Source organism: Mauremys mutica, chromosome 9, assembly GCF_020497125.1.
Source record: "Mauremys mutica isolate MM-2020 ecotype Southern chromosome 9, ASM2049712v1, whole genome shotgun sequence".
In the NCBI taxonomy this organism is placed as follows: Eukaryota; Metazoa; Chordata; order Testudines; family Geoemydidae; genus Mauremys; species Mauremys mutica.
This window is the reverse complement of record NC_059080.1, coordinates 40,282,463-40,300,684: the sequence shown is the minus strand read 5'-3', so window position 1 is coordinate 40,300,684 and position 18,222 is coordinate 40,282,463. Positions and strand designations below refer to the sequence as shown.

Sequence of the window (18,222 nt, the reverse complement as noted above, 5' to 3'; positions counted from 1 at the left end):
TGAAATAGAGTTCAAACCCCACCGACTGAAGATGCAGACAAGAGCCCTAACAAAGTAAGAAGAGTCCACCCTAAAAAGAAAAGGTACAATAGAAGGAAGATCAAAGCCAGGTCCGAGGCTGAAAGTCATTCCTGCAATTGATGGGTGATCAGTCACCAAACCCAGAGGCAGAGTGACACAGCAAGACCTATAGACTCTGGATTCAAACTAAAGCCTACAAAAAGGATGGGTGAGATGAAAGGCTTTGGAGGGTAACATTCTGCTGCCAACATGGAAGGACATCAGTGCATGCTCAACAGAGACCCAGCTCGTCCTTGTGCCCGGCTTTCCTGGCCAGTTAGCCACCACAAGCTACGAACCCAAGCTGCAAAATCAAGCTATCTTCAGGACTGGTAACTATGGAGCAGCTGCAGAACATCTGATGGGTGTGTGTGTGTGTGTGTGTGTGTGTAGGTATTAGGTATAATGTGTGTGTATAAGAATTAAGATATTAGTTATTGGTCATAAATCAAATTATCATAATAAATGTGGCATCTTTGTCTTGCCCCCTGAAAAGATCCTGTGTAGTTTTGTCTGTACAGCATCTGCAAGAGGATCCTGGCAATAAGCGTCCCTGCAGTTCTGTACCAGTACTCCCTGGATAAGGAAAAACTGTTGTCTCAGACCTGATCTCATAAATCAAACTGACATGAACATAAGGAATCTGTGTGTGTAAAAGTCAGTGCTTGGCAGCAGCTGGAGGAGAGGAGGGCGGAGTTGTTATTTCCAGGAAGTGACAGAGCATTGGACTGTGTTGCCTACAGAAAGGAAAGAGTCAACTTCTCCAATCCCCTGGACTGGAGCACCCGTTTGTTTATTCCATTACCTCAAAGCTACATCCACACTAGGAAAAAAGGTCTCGTTTTACCATGTGTTTCTAAAATGTGATAAAATACACCTTTTTCCCTGGAAAGACAAGGCCCAAGACACCTGTTTCACTAAGTTATCTGACAGGTTTCAGACAGGGCCAGCTCCAGCTTTTTTGCTGCCCCAAGCGGCGAAGCGAAAAAAAGAAAAAAGATAAAGCCGCGATCAGTGGCACTTCAGTGGCAGCTCAGTCACACTGCTTCATCTGTTGCGGGAAGAGAGGAGAGAGGGACTGAGGGACCTGCCGCTGAACTGCTGCCAAATACCCGGATGTGCCGCCCCTTACCATTGGCCGCCCCAAGCACCTGCTTCCTTCACTGGTGCCTGGAGCCAGCCCTGGTTTCAGAGTGGTAGCCGTGTTAGTCTGTATCAGCAAAAAGAATGAGGAGTACTTGTGGCACCTTAGAGACTAACACATTTACTTGGGTATAAGCTTTTGTGGGCTAAAACTCACTTCATCGGATTACAGCCGCATTGCTCCAGTCCCTCCGACAGAGACAAACACCTACAAGAGCTCTATCAAGCATTCTTAAAACTACACTACCTACCTGCTGAAGTGAAGAAACAGATTGACAGAGCCAGAAGTCACTTACTCCAGGACAGGCCCAACAAAGAAAGTAACAGAATGCCATTAGCCCCCAACTAAAACCTCTCCAGCGCATCGTCAAGGATCTACAACCTATCCTGAAGGATGATCCGTCACTCTCCCAGATCTTGGGAGACAGGCCAGTCCTCACTTACAGACAGTCCCCCAACCTGAAGCAAATACTCACCAGCAACCACACACCACACAACAAAAACACTGACCCAGGAACCTATCCTTGCAACAAAGCCCATTGCCAACTCTGTTCACATATCTATTCAAGGGACACCATCATGGGATCTAATCACATCAGCCATGCCATCAGGGGCTCGTTCAACTGCATATCTACCAATGTGATATACACCATCATGTGCCAGCAATGTCCCTCTGCCATATACACTGGTGAAACCGGACAGTCTCTACACAAAAGAATAAATGGACACAAATCAGATGTCAAGAATTATAACATTAAAAAACGAGTCGGAGAACACTTCAACCTCCCTGGTCACTCAATTACAGACTTTAAAGTCGCAATATTCCAACAAAAAAACTTCAAAAACAGACTCCAATGAGAAACTGCAGAATTGGAATTAATTTGCAAACTGGACACCATTAGATTAGGCTTGAATAAAGACTGGGAGTGGATGGGTCATTACACAAAATAAAAACTATTTCCCCATGCTAATTTTTCCCCTCCTCTTACTCACACCTTCTTGTCAACTGTTGGAAATGGGCCATCCTGATGATCACTACAAAAGTTTTTTTTTTCTCCTGCTGCTAATAGCCCACCTTAATTGATTACTCTTGTTATAGTTGATATGGCAACACCCATTTTTTCATGTTCTCGCTCTGTGTGTGTATATATATCTTCCTACTGTATTTTCCACTGCATGCATCCGATGAAGTGGGTTTTAGCCCATGAAAGCTTATGCTCAAATAAATTTGTTAGTCTTTAAGGTGCCACAAGTACTCCTCATTCTTTAAGTTATCTGAGGCTCATTATCTACGCCAGTTACACTATGCTAGTTTTTGATGTTTTCCTGGCTGCATCCCAGACCCATCATCCTCAGGTAAAGTAAACCAGGATCCCATTCCAGCAAAGCACTTCAGCATGCATTTAACTTTAAGTGCTTGAGTCCTTCCAGGACGCCAGTGGGATTACTGGCACGCTTAGATTTAAGCACATGCTTATGTGTTTTACTGACTGAGGTGCTGCTGCCCACTTATACAATGCATAAAGCTATGAGGGGCAAGGTGTGTGTGTCTTTCTTATGAATCTCTTGGGTTTGACAGGAGATCCAGCTGGCTAACTCTGGGACTTCCAAGCTGGTTTATGGATTAAAATAAAAGAAGCTTTGCACTGGACTGGATTCTACTTTTTGCGCCCTGTGAAATCATAATGGAAATCATCACATGACAGTGTGAACTTGGTTTCTTTGCTGAAGAATCCTGGATGTGCTGTTGTGAGAAGTGTTTATTGCCTGTGTCATGAAGAAGCTGTAAATGGGTGAAGCTGGGCTATATCATTTTGATAGCTCCAGCCAAGCTGGGGAAATTAAGTATATATATCGATTATGCCTTCATAGCTCCTGAGTCCCTGTAGGGATAGTTAAAATATTTTTTTGCTCTTAATCAATTGTTACTATGGAGAAAACTAAGTTAGAACACAGGAGTGTGAAGAGAGGCGGTAAATTAAAGTGTCAGAGAATTCTGACAATCATCAGGCTGGAAAAATTGTGGTTAAAAAAAAAAAAGTGAGCCCCCACACCTCTTTCCTTCCATATATGGGTTTGACTTTTTTTTTTAAACAAGAAAACATATCTGATCCCAGACAGTCACATTCTTTCCCTACTTGACTTTCACTGACAGATGTGGGTTTTATGGTTTGTTTTGTTGCTTATTATACAAGGAGATGGTTATTGCACATTTGTTATCTTGCTGTAAAACTATAAGCAAAGACAAGGCACTTATACTTTTGACTGGGAGACAGGTAGGCAGGCTCAGCACTATATATACCCACCCACCCTTGCTGGCTGAACTTGCCTAATTTCCTTGTGGCAACACTATAGTGCCTTATCTCCGCTAAGTTTTTGTAGCAGAATAGCAACATCAAGTCACTATGTCAAAGTAAAGCAAAGACAAAGCCACTGTGTCAAGTGTCGGTGAAGAAAAAAAACTCTTCGGTAAAGACTCAGGTGAACATGAGTTAAGGTCTCTCATTTGAGCTAGGCTAACTTGAGCGTGGCCACACTATGAAATAACACTTGAGCTGTACAGTGAGGTGTTAGCAGCTGAACAAGTTGGGCTACTTTGAGCTGTAGCTGCTTATGGCCAACAAACTCAAGTTCAAATAATAATACCCAGCTCATATATGGCTCTTCTGAGCTGTAGATCTCAAAGCACCATCACAATCTTTTGATATATTTATCCTCCCTGGGAGGCAGGGAAGTACTATTATTATCTTAATTTTACAAATGGGAAACTGAGATGCTAAGAAACTTGCCCAAGGTCATACAGGAAGTCTGTGGCAGAGCAGGGATTTGAACGCCAGGTTTCCTAAATCCTAATCCAGTAAGCACTTCTCACCTCAAATTAAGGGTTACTGTGCCTGGCAACACTGAAGTTAATTGTGCAGTGAACACAAACCCCTAAATTACTGCCTTAAATGGAAGTGCTGGGTGACTGCTGAAGGATGAATGGGCAACTCCCAATCACAGGGGAATCTCAATATTATTCCCCCCGGGGACAATTTGATTAACCCTTTTCCTGCAAGAATTTCCAACATCCTATGGTCCCCAAATTGCGCCATAAAATGCTTTCACTTTCACCCCTTTAAAACTACATGGAGCAGCATTGGCCTCCAATGCAATCTATAGGCCCAGAATCTAGGTCCTTTTTTTTTTTTCATTTTAATTTTGCCCACCTCCCATACATATTTCTTGCCTTTATGAACACACAATTCCTGGAGACATATTACCTTAATCTTCTAGCTGCCATAATACTGTGATCTAATTTTGGCTGTTGTGTTTGGTGTGCAGGTGTTGTGGGTGTTCTGTGAGATGGGGGATGTCAGACAAGATGATATTTGTTGGTCCCTTCTGTGCTTAAATTTAATGACACAAACTAATCCCTTTGGGTTATTTTAATCTTCAACTCCAGCATGACCTAGGCAGGGGTGGCTCTAGCCTTTTTTGCCGCCCCTAGCCCCTAGCACAGCAGTCAGGCTGCCTACGGCTGCATGCCTGCGGGAAGTCCGCTGGTACCTGCCGCCGAATCCGTGGGACTGGGGACCGCCTGCAGGCATGCTCCCGAAGGCTGCCTGACTGCTGCCCTCACAGGGACCAGCAGGCTGCCCCCCCGCCGCTTGCTGCCCCAGGCACGCGCTTTGAGCGCTGGTGCCTGGAGCCGCCCCTGCCTTCCGCCTAGGGTCGGGTATCAACAAACCCTGCAGCACAGTCATGAATAATTCCTTAGAAAAAGTTTCTCAAACATGGTGTGAAATTCCAATGAATTCTGGAATTAAGCTGCCAGATTCAGGTGCTGTTCAAAAAATCTGTTGCCCCAAATCAGTGTGAGTCAGTTACACCCACAGACAGAGTTCTGTGTTGCTCCCTTCTTCCTGATGAGTTTCTGATCAGAAACAACTGCCAGGCCAGCACTGGCTCCCGGCACTAGTGCTCCAAGCGTGTGCCTGGGGTGTGAAGCCGCGTGGGGTGCCCTGTTGGTCCCTGACAGGGCGGCAGTCAGGCAGCCTTGGTGGCTTGCCTGCGAGAGGTCCCCGGTCCTGCGGTTTCGGTGATAATTCGGTGGCGGGTACGCTGAAGCCTCGGGACTGGGGAACTCCTGCAGGCAAGCCACCGAATCTGCAGGACCAGGGACCTCCCGCAGGTAAGCTGCCGAAGGCAGCCTGCCTGCCATGCTTGGGGCTGCAAAAAAGCTAGAGCCGCCCCAGGCAGATGGAGTGTCTGATTTAGCGCCTGCGAGTCTCTTTGCTGGCCGGGACAGTGCTCTGGCCATGCGCACTCTGGGGGGCTCCAGCCTGCGGGCGCTGCTCTCAGGTGAGTGAGGGAGAACAGCACAGGGGCCCAGGCGCGGCGCTGGAGGAGGGGTGGGAGGGGAAGAGCTGGGGGGGGCGCGGGGACCGACAGGGAAGTTCGGCAACCGCAGACCAAGACAGGGGTGGGGCTGTTTTGCAGCATCTGTGGCCTGGCACCTGGTGGCGCAGAGCTCGCTGTCCTGGAAAGCCCGACCCTGGCAGATCATATCACTCTTGATTCAATTCTTTTGCCAGGTCTGCTGTACCCTCCCCCCCCCACCAGTGCTGGCTGCCATTGGTCAGTGAGGGGAGCAGGATCTGTCCCTAAAGGGAGGGAGGAGATGCACAGGATACGGGGGTGGCGGGTTTGGAGCATTTGGGGCTGCAGCGTGCCACTGATATCAACTGCAGTGCCTTCTTCACTAGAAGCTCCATCCCCAGGCAGGCACAAAGAGTCCTCCACTGCCACTGAAATCAAGGTGCGCCTCAGAAGTTGTCATAACTATAAAGGGAACAAGGGTAACAGCCCTCCTGTGTACAATACTATAAAATCCCTCCTGGCCAGAGGCACCAAAATCCTTTTACCTGTAAAGGGTTAAGAAGCTCAGGTAACCTGGCTGACACCTGACCCAAAGGAGACAAGATACTTTCAAATAGGGGGGGGGGCTTTTGTTTGTGCTTGTAAGGGTGTGGACTCACCCCTGCAGCACCTCCTGCTGGTCTCTTCCGGGAATTAGCTCTCCAGCCTCCAGAGTGCCCTCTGGCCGGTGTCCTGCTGCCTCTTGGCCCCCCATGTTCCTCCCAGGACCCAGTGCCCCTTTATCTTAAGATCTCCCCTCCCCAGGGAACCCCCACCCACTATCCCCTCCTCACCTCAGTATCAGCCTACTCATCACTGGCAAGGTTGGGTTTGGACCTGCTGCCTTTGCCTACCCCTAGGCTGCCCTCTGCAACCCCTAGTACCTATTTGCCTTGTGCTTTCCAGACTGGAGCTCCCCAGCTGCTCTGCCTTTCCCCAGCCCTGCTTCACTCAGGTACCCTGACTCTAGCTCCCTACAGCCAGGTCCATCTCCCTCTACAGCCAGAGAGAGACTGACTGGGCTTCTGGCTCACAGCCTCCTATAGGGGCCAGCTGGGCCTGACTGGGGCATGGCGACAGCTAAGCCTACTTTCCCCAATCAACCCAGGCTTCTTGCCCCAGCCCCAGCCCTCTCCTGGGCTGTTTTAAGCCCTTCAGGGCAGGAGTGGGGTAAGCATCCTGATACAGCAGCAAAGAGTCCTGTGGCACCTTACAGACTAACAGAAGTTTTGGAGCATGAGCTTTCGTGGGTGAATACCCACTTCGTATTCACCCACGAAAGCTCACGCTCCAAAACTTCTGTTAGTCTATAAGGTGCCACAGGACTCATTGCTGCTTTTACAGATCCAGACTAACACGGCTACCCCTCTGATACTTGACATCCTGATACAGTACTCTTTGTTTTGGGGGTGTTTGTTCTTGGGACTAAGAGGGACCAGACATCAATGCATGTTCTCCAAATCTTTCTGAACAAGTCTCTCATATTTCAAACTTGTAAGTAACAGCCAGGCAAGGCGTACTAGTTTATCTTTGTTTTCTCAACTTGTGAATGTTCGCTTTGCTAGAAGGAGGTTTATCCCTGTTTTGTTGTTAACTTTGAAACTAAGGCTAGAGGCGGTTCCTCTGGGCTCTTTGAATCTCATTACCCCAGCTGCTTCCCCTGCACCGCACTAGCTATGCTACTGCTCCCCCATAGCCTTTTTACATATTGCCTATCACAGGGATCAGCAATTTTTGGCACGTGGCCCGTCAGGGAAAGCCCCTGGCAGGCTGGGCCGGTTTGTTTACCTGCCGCATCTGCAGGTTTGGCCAAACCGGCCTGGCCCACCAGGGGCTTTCCCTGGTGGGCTGCGTGCCAAAGCTTGCCGATCCCTGACTTATCAGGCAGTAGTCTCTCATATCCAGCTCTTATAATAGATTAATGTATTAGTTACACACTACACCCCCTCATGTCCCTCCATCTGTAAAACCACGCTCCCTTACCATGACTCTGTGGTGAGGAATTCAGCTGTATAAGAAAGCTCTACAAATATCTGAAATAACTTTTCCTAAATACAGGCACTAATTCAGGAAGTCACCTTGTTCAGCGTAAGCATATGCTGAAAATTAAGCATGTGCTTTCCTGAGTCAAGGCATCATTTCTTTATTTATCCTAGGCAAGATTGTATAGGTGGCAAAGTCCAATATATGACCTGTGACTCTACTATAATATTTACAGGTCAGATTGGTTAAAAATAGTTTTTCTGCTCATAGCTGGACTGTATTTTAAGGTAAAATAACTCAGTCTCCCAGAGTAGATACAAATGCTTAGTATCTTTAGGAAGGTCTTTCTAATCAAATCATGGTCCCATTTTTAACCCTGATGGGGAGTGAGATATCTGTCTTTAAACTACTCACTGGATCATCTAGTCTGACCTCCTGTAAATCACAGGCCACCAATACCACCCAGCACCTGCACAGTAAACCCAACAACCAAAGTGAGACCAAAGCATTACAGCCCACAGGAGACTAGACTATAATGTGCCACAGGCAGAGCATAGGTGGGATCGAGATGCACCAGTGCCCAAGTCCCTGCAATGACAGAGAAATGTTTAAGTAAGATATATCCAGATAATCCAAGCAAGTGACCCACATGCTGCAGAGGTCCCATAGCATGCCCTAAAGTCATTGCCAATCTGCCCTGGGGGAAAAATCCTTCCCAATCCCAGATACCTTGACCAGTTAACCCAGAGCACGCAAGTAAGAACAAGTCAGCCAAGCACCTGAGAGAATGCTCAGTGCCCACTCAGAGCCCTGGACCTTCCCGTCCGATGTCTCATCTCCAGCTCTGGCCATCTCGGATGCCTTCAGGGGAAAGAAATTTGAAAATAAAACAAAACCAGAGGGAGGGGGATCCCTTCCTGACCCCTGCAGGTGTGGCTAAAACCCTGAAGTATGAGCTTTTAGGAACATAAAACATAAACCAGAAGTGAACCCCTTTGCCCTACCCCCTGCTATCACGAGCAACCCCATCATACAATTGCACTAATACATTTGTCAAGCTCTCTTAAACCTAATTAAGTTGTTTGCCTCTCATTGGTCAAGGATAGAATCTTGAATATAATCCAGGATGGAAGGAATTCCTCACTGCAAGAGGATAGAAAGAAATTTCAGCTGATTGTTTAAATGCCAACTGTAGCTGCTCAAAAGTTTTGATATTAGAAGTGGTCCCAGTGCACAGAGTGCAAGAGGAGTGACATTTATTGTGAGAATCCAGTTTTTTCACACTGGTACCACCACCACATATGTGATACTTATGTTTGGAAGTAGATATAGATGCCTAGATATATTTGGCAGTAATATCCATTTAATAGTTGCACAAGTCCAAAACTCAGAACAAAGTTCAAGCCATGACCATATTTGAAAATAAAAAGATATACACACCACCAGTCATACAATAACATTTCCATCTTACCACAAGGAGAGTGATTTAACCCCACCACAGCCACTCTGATAAAAGATGTAGGATAGGCAGCTTTTAGTCCTAGACCAGCGACAGATTTAAGAGAGATTTTCAAAGACAGAAAGGGCAGCTCGCCTCTGAACAGCCCACTGAAAATCCAGTGCAGGGAGAGAGATAGATGCTTTACCAGTGTGATGATGACGACGACATGCTAAGACGAATCGTGAAAATAGTGTCCTGGTGTGATGGTGGTCACTCTGTGCTGTTCATGTGAATCTTGCATTTTTGTATCCTGGGTTGGTGCAGCCCTGTTGACTATAAACAGTTTCCTCCTCTTCTGGTTTTAAATTCATGTGCTGAATCCCTTGGTTTCTTGGGGGATGCTATAGACATCTGTCAATGGACTTTTGGTCCCGGTTTACAACTAAATTATTGAACTTTGCATGCAGAATGCACATAAAATTTTCCAAAAATACATTTTACACAACTTGACTTTTTGTAAGGACCTGATTTATGTGTATAATGTTACATACATCCCTGGCCCCACTCCAGAGCCTGCAACCCCAGCTGGAGCCTGGTGAAAGTGAGCCTGGTGAAAGGAGTCCTCACCCCCCCTCCTACACTCCAACCCCCAGCCCCAGCCTGGTGAAAGTGAATGAGGATTGGGGAGAGTGATGGAGGGATGGGGGGTGTAGTGAGAAGGGGAGAGGCCTCGGGGAATGGGCGGGGCAGAGGTTTTCAGTTTTGTGTGATTAACTTAAGCCTATGAATCACTTATAATTTTTGTAAGGGATGCATTGGGTCTGTTTCTATCTATTTGCCCAGAGATACTTAAAGATTTGTGGTGAGAATTTCTTAGTTAGCTAAGGTCAAACTGTAATGAGAGTTGAGTGCGTTCTGTCCCCTCCAGAAGCCACTAGATATCTTTCCTGGCTTGGCCCAGAGACTGTTATGAAAATGGTCTAATATTTTGCAGATGATACTAAACTACTCAAGATAGTTAAGACCAAAGCAGATTGTGAAGAACTTCAAAAAGATCTCACAAAAGTAAGAGATTGGGCAACAAAATGGCAAATGAAATTTAATGTGGATAAATGTAAAGTAATGCATGTTGGAAAAAATAACCCCAGCTATACATACAACATGATGGGGGCTAATTTAGCTATAACAAGTCAGGAAAAAGATCTTGGAGTCATCGTGGATAGTTCTCTGAAGATGTCCACGCAGTGTGCAGAGGCGGTCAAAAAAGCAAACAGGATGTTAGGAATCATTAAAAAGGGGATAGAAAATAAGACTGAGAATATATTATTGCCCTTATATGAATCCATGGTACGCCCACATCTCGAATACTGTGTACAGATGTGGTCTCCTCACCTCAAAAAAGATATTCTAGCACTAGAAAAGGTTCAGAAAAGGGCAACTAAAATTATTAGGGGTTTAGAGAGGGTCCCATACGAAGAAAGATTAAAGAGGCTAGGACTCTTCAGCTTGGAAAAGAGAAGACTAAGGGGGGATATGATAGAGGTATATAAAATCATGAGTGATGTTGAGAAAGTGGATAAGGAAAAGTTATTTACTTATTCCCATAATACAAGAACTAGGGGTCACCAAATGAAATTAATAGGCAGCAGGTTTAAAACAAATAAAAGGAAGTTCTTCTTCATGCAGCGCACAGTCAACTTGTGGAACTCCTTACCTGAGGAGGTTGTGAAGGCTAGGACTATAACAATGTTTAAAAGGGGACTGGATAAATTCATGGTGGCTAAGTCCATAAATGGCTATTAGCCAAGATGGGTAAGAATGGTGTCCCTAGCCTCTGTTCATCAGAGGGTGGAGATGGATGGCAGGAGAGAGATCACTTGATCGTTGCCTGTTAGGTTCACTCCCTCTGGGGCATCTGGCATTGGCCACTGTCGGTAGACAGATACTGGGCTAGATGGACCTTTGGTCTGACCCGGTACGGCCTTTCTTATGTTCTTATGTTCTTATTGGGGCATGACAGACTCCAATAAATCTATCCCAAGAAGGTCTCTGAACTCTCAATTGTTGGATTAACATACACTCTGAAGAATTAAGTCTTGAGTGTCAAGGAGGGTTTGAAGAATGAGCCATTTCAACACTTGTGTGTTCAATCCTCACTATTATAATGCTGGATTTTTCTGTTCTGCATATAAATATCCAAACCTAATTTAATCCTCCTAAGCTGAGTCCTGGCCTTAATGATATCTCATAGCAGTGAGTTCCCCTCACCTCAGCTGGTATCTAGCTGAGCATGGATGAGGGTCAAACCCAGAGAAGAAAGCAGTGATAGAGGGTTGGGAGAAGCAGCTGGGGGAGGTGGAAGAGGTAGTATCAGCCCTTCTGGGGGAATACGTCTATCTAGAATTTACTATGTAGGGATGATTTGTAGACCCCTAACTGCTGTTTGATCATATGACAGTGGTAACCCAGTCAATGTCAGGTTTTTTGTTTTTATGGGGTTTTTATAAACCAGGTACATCACAGGGTAGGAGGCTGTGACCTTGACTTTTGGATGCAGACCTTGCTACTGTTATGCAGGCTTTTGTCATCTCGGGATTAGACTACTGCAGTGCACTCCGCAGGCGGCTACACTTTAAAACCAGTTGGAGACTGAGGCTATGTCTACACTAGAGACTTAACAGCAGCACAGCTGTACCGCTGCAGCTGCATCACTGTAAGGTCTCCCATGTAGCCACTCTCTGCCATCAACATAATTAACTATCCCCAACCAGTGGCATTAGTTATGTCAGCAGGAGAGTGGCACTGACTGCCTCTTGGTCTCCGGGTGGAGTTTAGAGTGTTGGTTATGACTTACAAAGGCCTAACTGGCTTGGTGCTGGCCTGCTTGAGGGATTGCTTCTCTTGCCGTGCCATGCTGCTGGAGCTGCAGTCAGTAGGGGCATTCAGGTTAGGTCCCCCTCATTATAAAAGAGGCGGGGCAGTTGGCAGGACATTCTCTGTGAAGGCTCTGGAACCTGCTCCTCTTGGACCGAAATAGCCCACCTTTGGTAACTTCCTAGGCATGCGGCAAAAGACATCTCTCTGATAAGGGCTCTGGAAACAATGTGGAGAGGTGGTGTTGTATCAACCAAGCAAGGCACTAACAACTTCAACAGGACTTTATTTTTACAGTGGAAACCTCTGTACCAAGCTGCTGCTGCACCCTCTGTAACTCTCACTCAGCCTCCTCAACTCCTCCCCCCTCCTTCCTGTTTCCTGTCCTTTCAGACTCCCAACAGCCAGTGCTCCCAGCTCTAATAATTACAAGCACATCTAAACACCACAGGTGGCCAGCTGGCCAAGTTTCTGTGGAACTGATTTTAATGCTGCTGAGACTCAATGGTATTTATTGTGTAATTAATTATGTAAGGGTGCCTAGAGCTTTGGATTGGTAGATTTAAATCTAAATAAAGAAAATATTTTATCACTTCCTTCCAGTATTTGCTTCTGATATTATTGTCCCGTGAACTAATACAATTAATGATCTCCTGTTAGTGTTTATTTAAACTTGTACTTAATCTCACCTATATGCTTTTTAAAAAAAGACTTTTCATTGTCAGTACAGTGTTAGCTATTAACCTAATTTATTGTGCCTTTTTTAAAGGTTGCAAAAGTGCCTGTAAAATTGTTCAATAAAATATTTTAACTTAATCTTGCAACTAAGATTTTTTTTCCCTTTTAAGAACCTCTCCTAATTTAGCGGCAGACTGAGCTCAAAATTAAAATACAGCATAAGAATGGCCATACTGGGTCAGACCACAGGTAGTATCCTGTCTACCAACAGTGGCCAGTGCCAGATGCCCCAGAGGGAGTGAATCTAACAGGTAATGATCAAGTGATCTCTCTCCTGCCATCCATCTCCACCCTCTGACAAACAAAAGCTAGGGACACCATTCCTTACCCATCCTGCCTAATAGCCATTAATGGACTTAACCTCCATGAATTTATCCAGTTTTCTTTTAAGCCCTGTTATAGTCCGAGCCTTCACAACCTCCTCAGGCAAGGATTTCCACAGATTGACTGTGCGCTATGTGAAGAAGAACTTCCTTTTATATGTTTTAATCCTGCTGCCCATTAATTTCAATTGGTGGCCCCTAGTTCTTGTATTATGGGAACAAGTAAATAACTTTTCCTTATCTACTTTCTCCACACTACTCATGATTTTATATACCTCTATCATATCCCCCCTTAGTCTCCTCTATTCCAAGCTGAAAAGTCCTAGCCTCTTAATCTTTCCTCATATGGGACCGGTTCCAAACCCCTAATCATTTTAGTTGCCCTTCTCTGAACCTTTTCTAGTGCCAGTATATCTTTTTTGAGATGAGGAGACCACATCTGTACACAGTATTCAAGATGTGGGCATACCATCAATTTATATAAGGGCAATAAGATATTCTCCATCTTATTCTCTATCCTCTTTTTAATGATTCCTAACATCCTGTTTGCTTTTTTGACCGCCTCTGCACACTGCGTGGACATCTTCAGAGAACTATCCACGATGACTCCAAGATCTTTTTCCTGATTTGTTGTAGCTAAATTAGCCCCCATCATACTGTGTATATATAATTGGGGTTATTTTTCCCAATGCGCATTACTTTACATTTATCCACATTAAATTTCATTTGCCATTTTGTTGCCCAATCACTTAGTTTTGTGAGATCTTTTTGAAGTTCTTCACAGTCTGCTTTGGTCTTAACTATCTTGAACAGTTTAGTATCATCTGCAAACTTAGCCACCTCACTGTTTACCCCTTTCTCCAGGTCATTTATGAATAAGTTGAATAGGATTAGTCCTAGGACTGACCTTTGGGGAACACCACTAGTTACCCCTCTCCATTCTGAGAATTTACCGTTAATTCCTACCCTTTGTTCCCTGTCTTTTAACCAGCTCTCAATCCATGAAAGGACCTTCCCTCTTATCCCATGACAATTTAATTTACGTAAGAGCCTTTGGTGAGGGACCTTGTCAAAGGCTTTCTGGAAATCCAAGTACACTATGTCCACCAGATTCCCCTTGTCCACATGTTTGTTGACCCCTTCAAAGAACTCCAATAGATTAGTAAGACACGATTTCCCTTTACAGAAACCATGTTGACTTTTGCCCAACAATTTATGTTCTTCTAGGTGTCTGACAATTTTATTCTTTACTATTGTTTCGACTAATTTGCCCGGTACTGACATTAGACTTACTGGTCTGTAATTGCCAGCATCACCTCTAGAGCCCTTTTTAAATATTGGCGTTACATTAGCTATCTTCCAGCCTCTGTGTACAGACGCCGATTTAAAGGACAAGTTACAAATCCCAGTTAATAGTTCCGCAACTTCACCTTTGAGTTCTTTCAGAACTCTTGGGTGAATGCCATTTGGACCCGGTGACTTGTTACTGTTAAGTTTATCAATTAATTCCAAAACCTCCTCTAGTGACACTTCAAACTGTGACAGTTCCTCAGATTTGTCACCTACAAAAGCCGGCTCAGGTTTGAGAATCTCCCTGACATCCTCAGCGGTGAAGACTGAAGCAAAGAATTTGTTTAGTTCCTCCGCAATGACTTTATCGTCTTTAAGTGCTCCTTTTGCATCTCGATTATCCAGGGGCCCCACTGGTTGTTTAGCAGGCTTCCTTCTTCTGATGTACTTAAAAAACATTTTGTTATTACCTTTTGAGTTTTTGGCTAGCCATTCTTCAAACTCCTCTTTGGCTTTTCTTATTACATTTTTACACTTAATCTGGCAGTGTTTATGCTCCTTTCTATTTACCTCACTAGGATTTGACTTACACTTTTTAAAAGATGCCTTTTTATTTCTCACTGCTTCTTTTACATTGTTGTTAAGCCACGGTGGCTCTTTTTTAGTTCTTTTACTGTGTTTCTTAATTAGTGGTATACATTGAAGTTGGGCCTCTGTTATGGTGTCTTTACAAAGCACCCATTCAGCTTGCAGGGATTTCACTTTAGTCACTGTACCTTTTAATTTCTGTTTAACTAATCCCTTCATTTTTGAATAGTTCCCCTTTTTGAAATTAAATGCCACAGTGTTGGGCTGTTGAGATGTTCTTCCCACCACAGGGATGTTAAATGTTATTATATTATGGTCACTATTTCCAAATGGTCCTGTTATAGTTACCTCTTGGACCAGATCCTGCACTCCACTTGGGACTAAATTGAGAGTTGCCTCTCCCCTTGTGAGTTCCAGTACCAGCTGCTCCAAGAAGCAGTCATTTAAAGTATTGAGAAATTTCACATTGGGCATGGAAAAATGATTATTTGGTCTTAAAGATAACCTCACTGGAGCTGCATGTGCTTAGCACCTCCTAAAAACAAGGCTACTTATTTTGTGGCCTGACTCAGGCATTTTCTAGTGTGAAAATTTTAGCCAGAGTTTAGATGACCTGCCAGGGACCATGTCAAATGTGTGAGACAAAGCTGGGAACAAAGCCTTGGGCTCTAGCTACGCAAATGTAAATTGCAAACTTTCCATAAATGCATTTTGTGTCGGTTCTCCCCTCCCCCGCCCCCCCAAAAGAAGCGTCTAATGTGTGAGAGGAATGTTGTGATTCTATATTCGATGTTAGGGCTACCTCTGGTCTAACAATTCACACTAGAAGAAGATGCAAGAAACTTCCTGGTGGACAAGTGGCACCGTCCGCCTCCTTCCCAGAGTGAGACAATAAGCCATTGTTTGCTTCACTGATTCCTCAGGCGAGCCGAGTGGTACGGCGGCTTGGCGCTCGGGCGGAGCAGGCCAGGCTCGGCTCGGCTCGGTCCCGGGCTGGAGGAAGTTCGTGGGGCTGCAACTGGGAGGTGCGAGCTGTGGATCAGCTGATCGCGCTGCGCGGCGGCCGGCGAGCTGAGTCAGGCAGCATGGAGCGTTCCGGAGCTCAGGTGAGACCCCCGCGCCTTGCTCCGCTCCCAGCCGTGCCTGGCCCCGGGGCGGGGCTGGCTGCCGTTCTCCCCGGGTCAGCGCGGGGAAACCCCTGCTGGGCTGAGCCATCGCGCGCGGGGGGCACAGCGTCTGCGGTGACCTCGGCGGAGAGAAGTAGCTGCGAAGTAAAACCTGGCTGAGGCCATGACGGTCTCAGAGTGGAATAGTTAGCGGGGAAATGAGTCATCCTTTCCGATGCGGGGAGGGGGACAACTTTGTGATTCCAGGGGCTACTTAGGCACTTGAAAACTAGTTTTTTTGGCAGATAACTTAGCAATTAGCTGGCAGGAGCACTGCATCTAATTCCCATACAAAAGAAAGAAAACTAAATGAATATTAGACCCACTCAGCTCTAATTCTAACGTTTTGATATCTTGTGGCAAGTCACTTAAGGGACAATGGTTAGGTTTGCAATGTTAATGTGTATTCTTACTTTGTTACTAACTCTGCAGCAAGAGAGAACCCATCAGAACTCCTGAGTTCGAGCTGAGCTCTGGGAGGGGAGCTGAGGTCTAGTGCAGAGGTGGGCAAACTACGGACCGCTGGCCACATCCAGCCCATGAGACCATCCTGCCCGGCCCTTGAGCTCCTGGCTGAGGGATTTCAATTATCCCCATATTGACTGGGAACATTTCACTTCAGGACGAAATGCAGAGATAAAATTTCTCGATACTTTAAATGACTGCTTCATGGAGCAGCTGGTACGGGAACCCACAAGGGGAGAGGCAACTCCTGATTTAATCCTGAGTGGCGCGCAGGAGCTGGTCCAAGAAGTAACTATAACAGGACCGCTTGGAAATAGTGACCATAATACAATAGCATTCAACATCCCTGTGGTGGGAAGAACACCTCAGCAGCCCAACACTGTGGCATTTAATTTCAAAAGGGGGAACTATACAAAAATGAGGTGGTTAGTTAAACAGACGTTAAAAGGTACAGTGACTAAAGTGAAATCCCTGCAAGCTGCATGGGCCCTTTTTAAAGACACCATAATAGAGGCCCAACTTCAATATATACCCCAAATTAAGAAACACAGTAAAAGAACTAAAAAAGAGCCACCGTGGCTTAACAACCATGTAAAAGAAGCAGTGAGAGATAAAAAGACTTCCTTTAAAAAGTGGAAGTCAAATCCTAGTGAGGCAAATAGAAAGGAGCACAAACACTGCCAACTTAAGTGCAAGAGTGTAATAAGAAAAGCCGTTTGAAGAACGGCTAGCCAAAAACTCCAAAGGTAATAACAAAATGTTTTTTAAGTACATCAGAAGCAGGAAGCCTGCTAAACAACCAGTGGGGCCCCTTGATGATCGAAATACAAAAGGAGCGCTTAAAGACGATAAAGTCATTGCGGAGAAACTAAATGGATTCTTTGCTTCAGTCTTCACGGCTGAGGATGTTAGGGAGATTCCCAAACCTGAGCTGGCTTTTGTAGGTGACAAATCTGAGGAACTGTCACAGATTGAAGTGTCACTAGAGGAGGTTTTGGAATTAATTGATAAACTCAACATTAACAAGTTACCTGGACCAGATGGCATTCACCCAAGAGTTCTGAAAGAACTCAAATGTGAAGTTGCGGAACTATTAACTAAGGTTTGTAACCTGTCCTTTAAATCGGCTTCGGTACCCAATGACTGGATGTTAGCTAATGTAACGCCAATATTTAAAAAGGGCTCTAGAGGTGATCCCGGCAATTACAGACCGGTAAGTCTAACGTCGGTACCGGGCAAATTAGTTGAAACAATAGTTAAGAATAAAATTGTCAGACACATAGAAAAACATAAACTGTTGACCAATAGTCAACATGGTTTCTGTAAAGGGAAATCATGTCTTACTAATCTATTAGAGTTCTTTGAAGGGGTCAACAAACATGTGGACAAGGGGGATCCGGTGGACATAGTGTACTTGGATTTCCGGAAAGCCTTTGACAAGGTCCCTCACCAAAGGCTCTTACGTAAATTAAGCTGTCATGGGATAAAAGGGAAGGTCCTTTCATGGATTGAGAACTGGTTAAAAGACAGGGAACAAAGGGTAGGAATTAATGGTAAATTCTCAGAATGGAGAGGGGTAACTAGTGGTGTTCCCCAAGGGTCAGTCCTAGGACCAATCCTATTCAATTTATTCATAAATGATCTGGAGAAAGGGGTAAACAGTGAGGTGGCTAAGTTTGCAGATGATACTAAACTACTCAAGAAAGTTAAGACCAAAGCAGATTGTGAAGAACTTCAAAAAGATCTTACA

At 45.1% G+C, this 18,222-nt stretch overlaps 1 protein-coding gene across 3 annotated transcripts in view; it reads left to right on the top strand.

Annotated features, from left to right (window-relative positions):
- Nucleotides 1–15,798: 15,798 nt before the first annotated feature.
- Nucleotides 15,799–18,222, top strand: part of LOC123377848 (hepatocyte cell adhesion molecule-like) — a 30,512-nt gene continuing 28,088 nt past the window's right edge. For all 3 annotated transcript variants that reach the window (XM_045031173.1, XM_045031171.1, XM_045031172.1), the window contains exon 1: nt 15,799–15,947. In XM_045031173.1, coding sequence (XP_044887108.1) covers nt 15,927–15,947 — 21 coding nt within the window. In that variant the 5' untranslated portion in view covers nt 15,799–15,926. The remainder of the gene's footprint in view (nt 15,948–18,222) is intronic.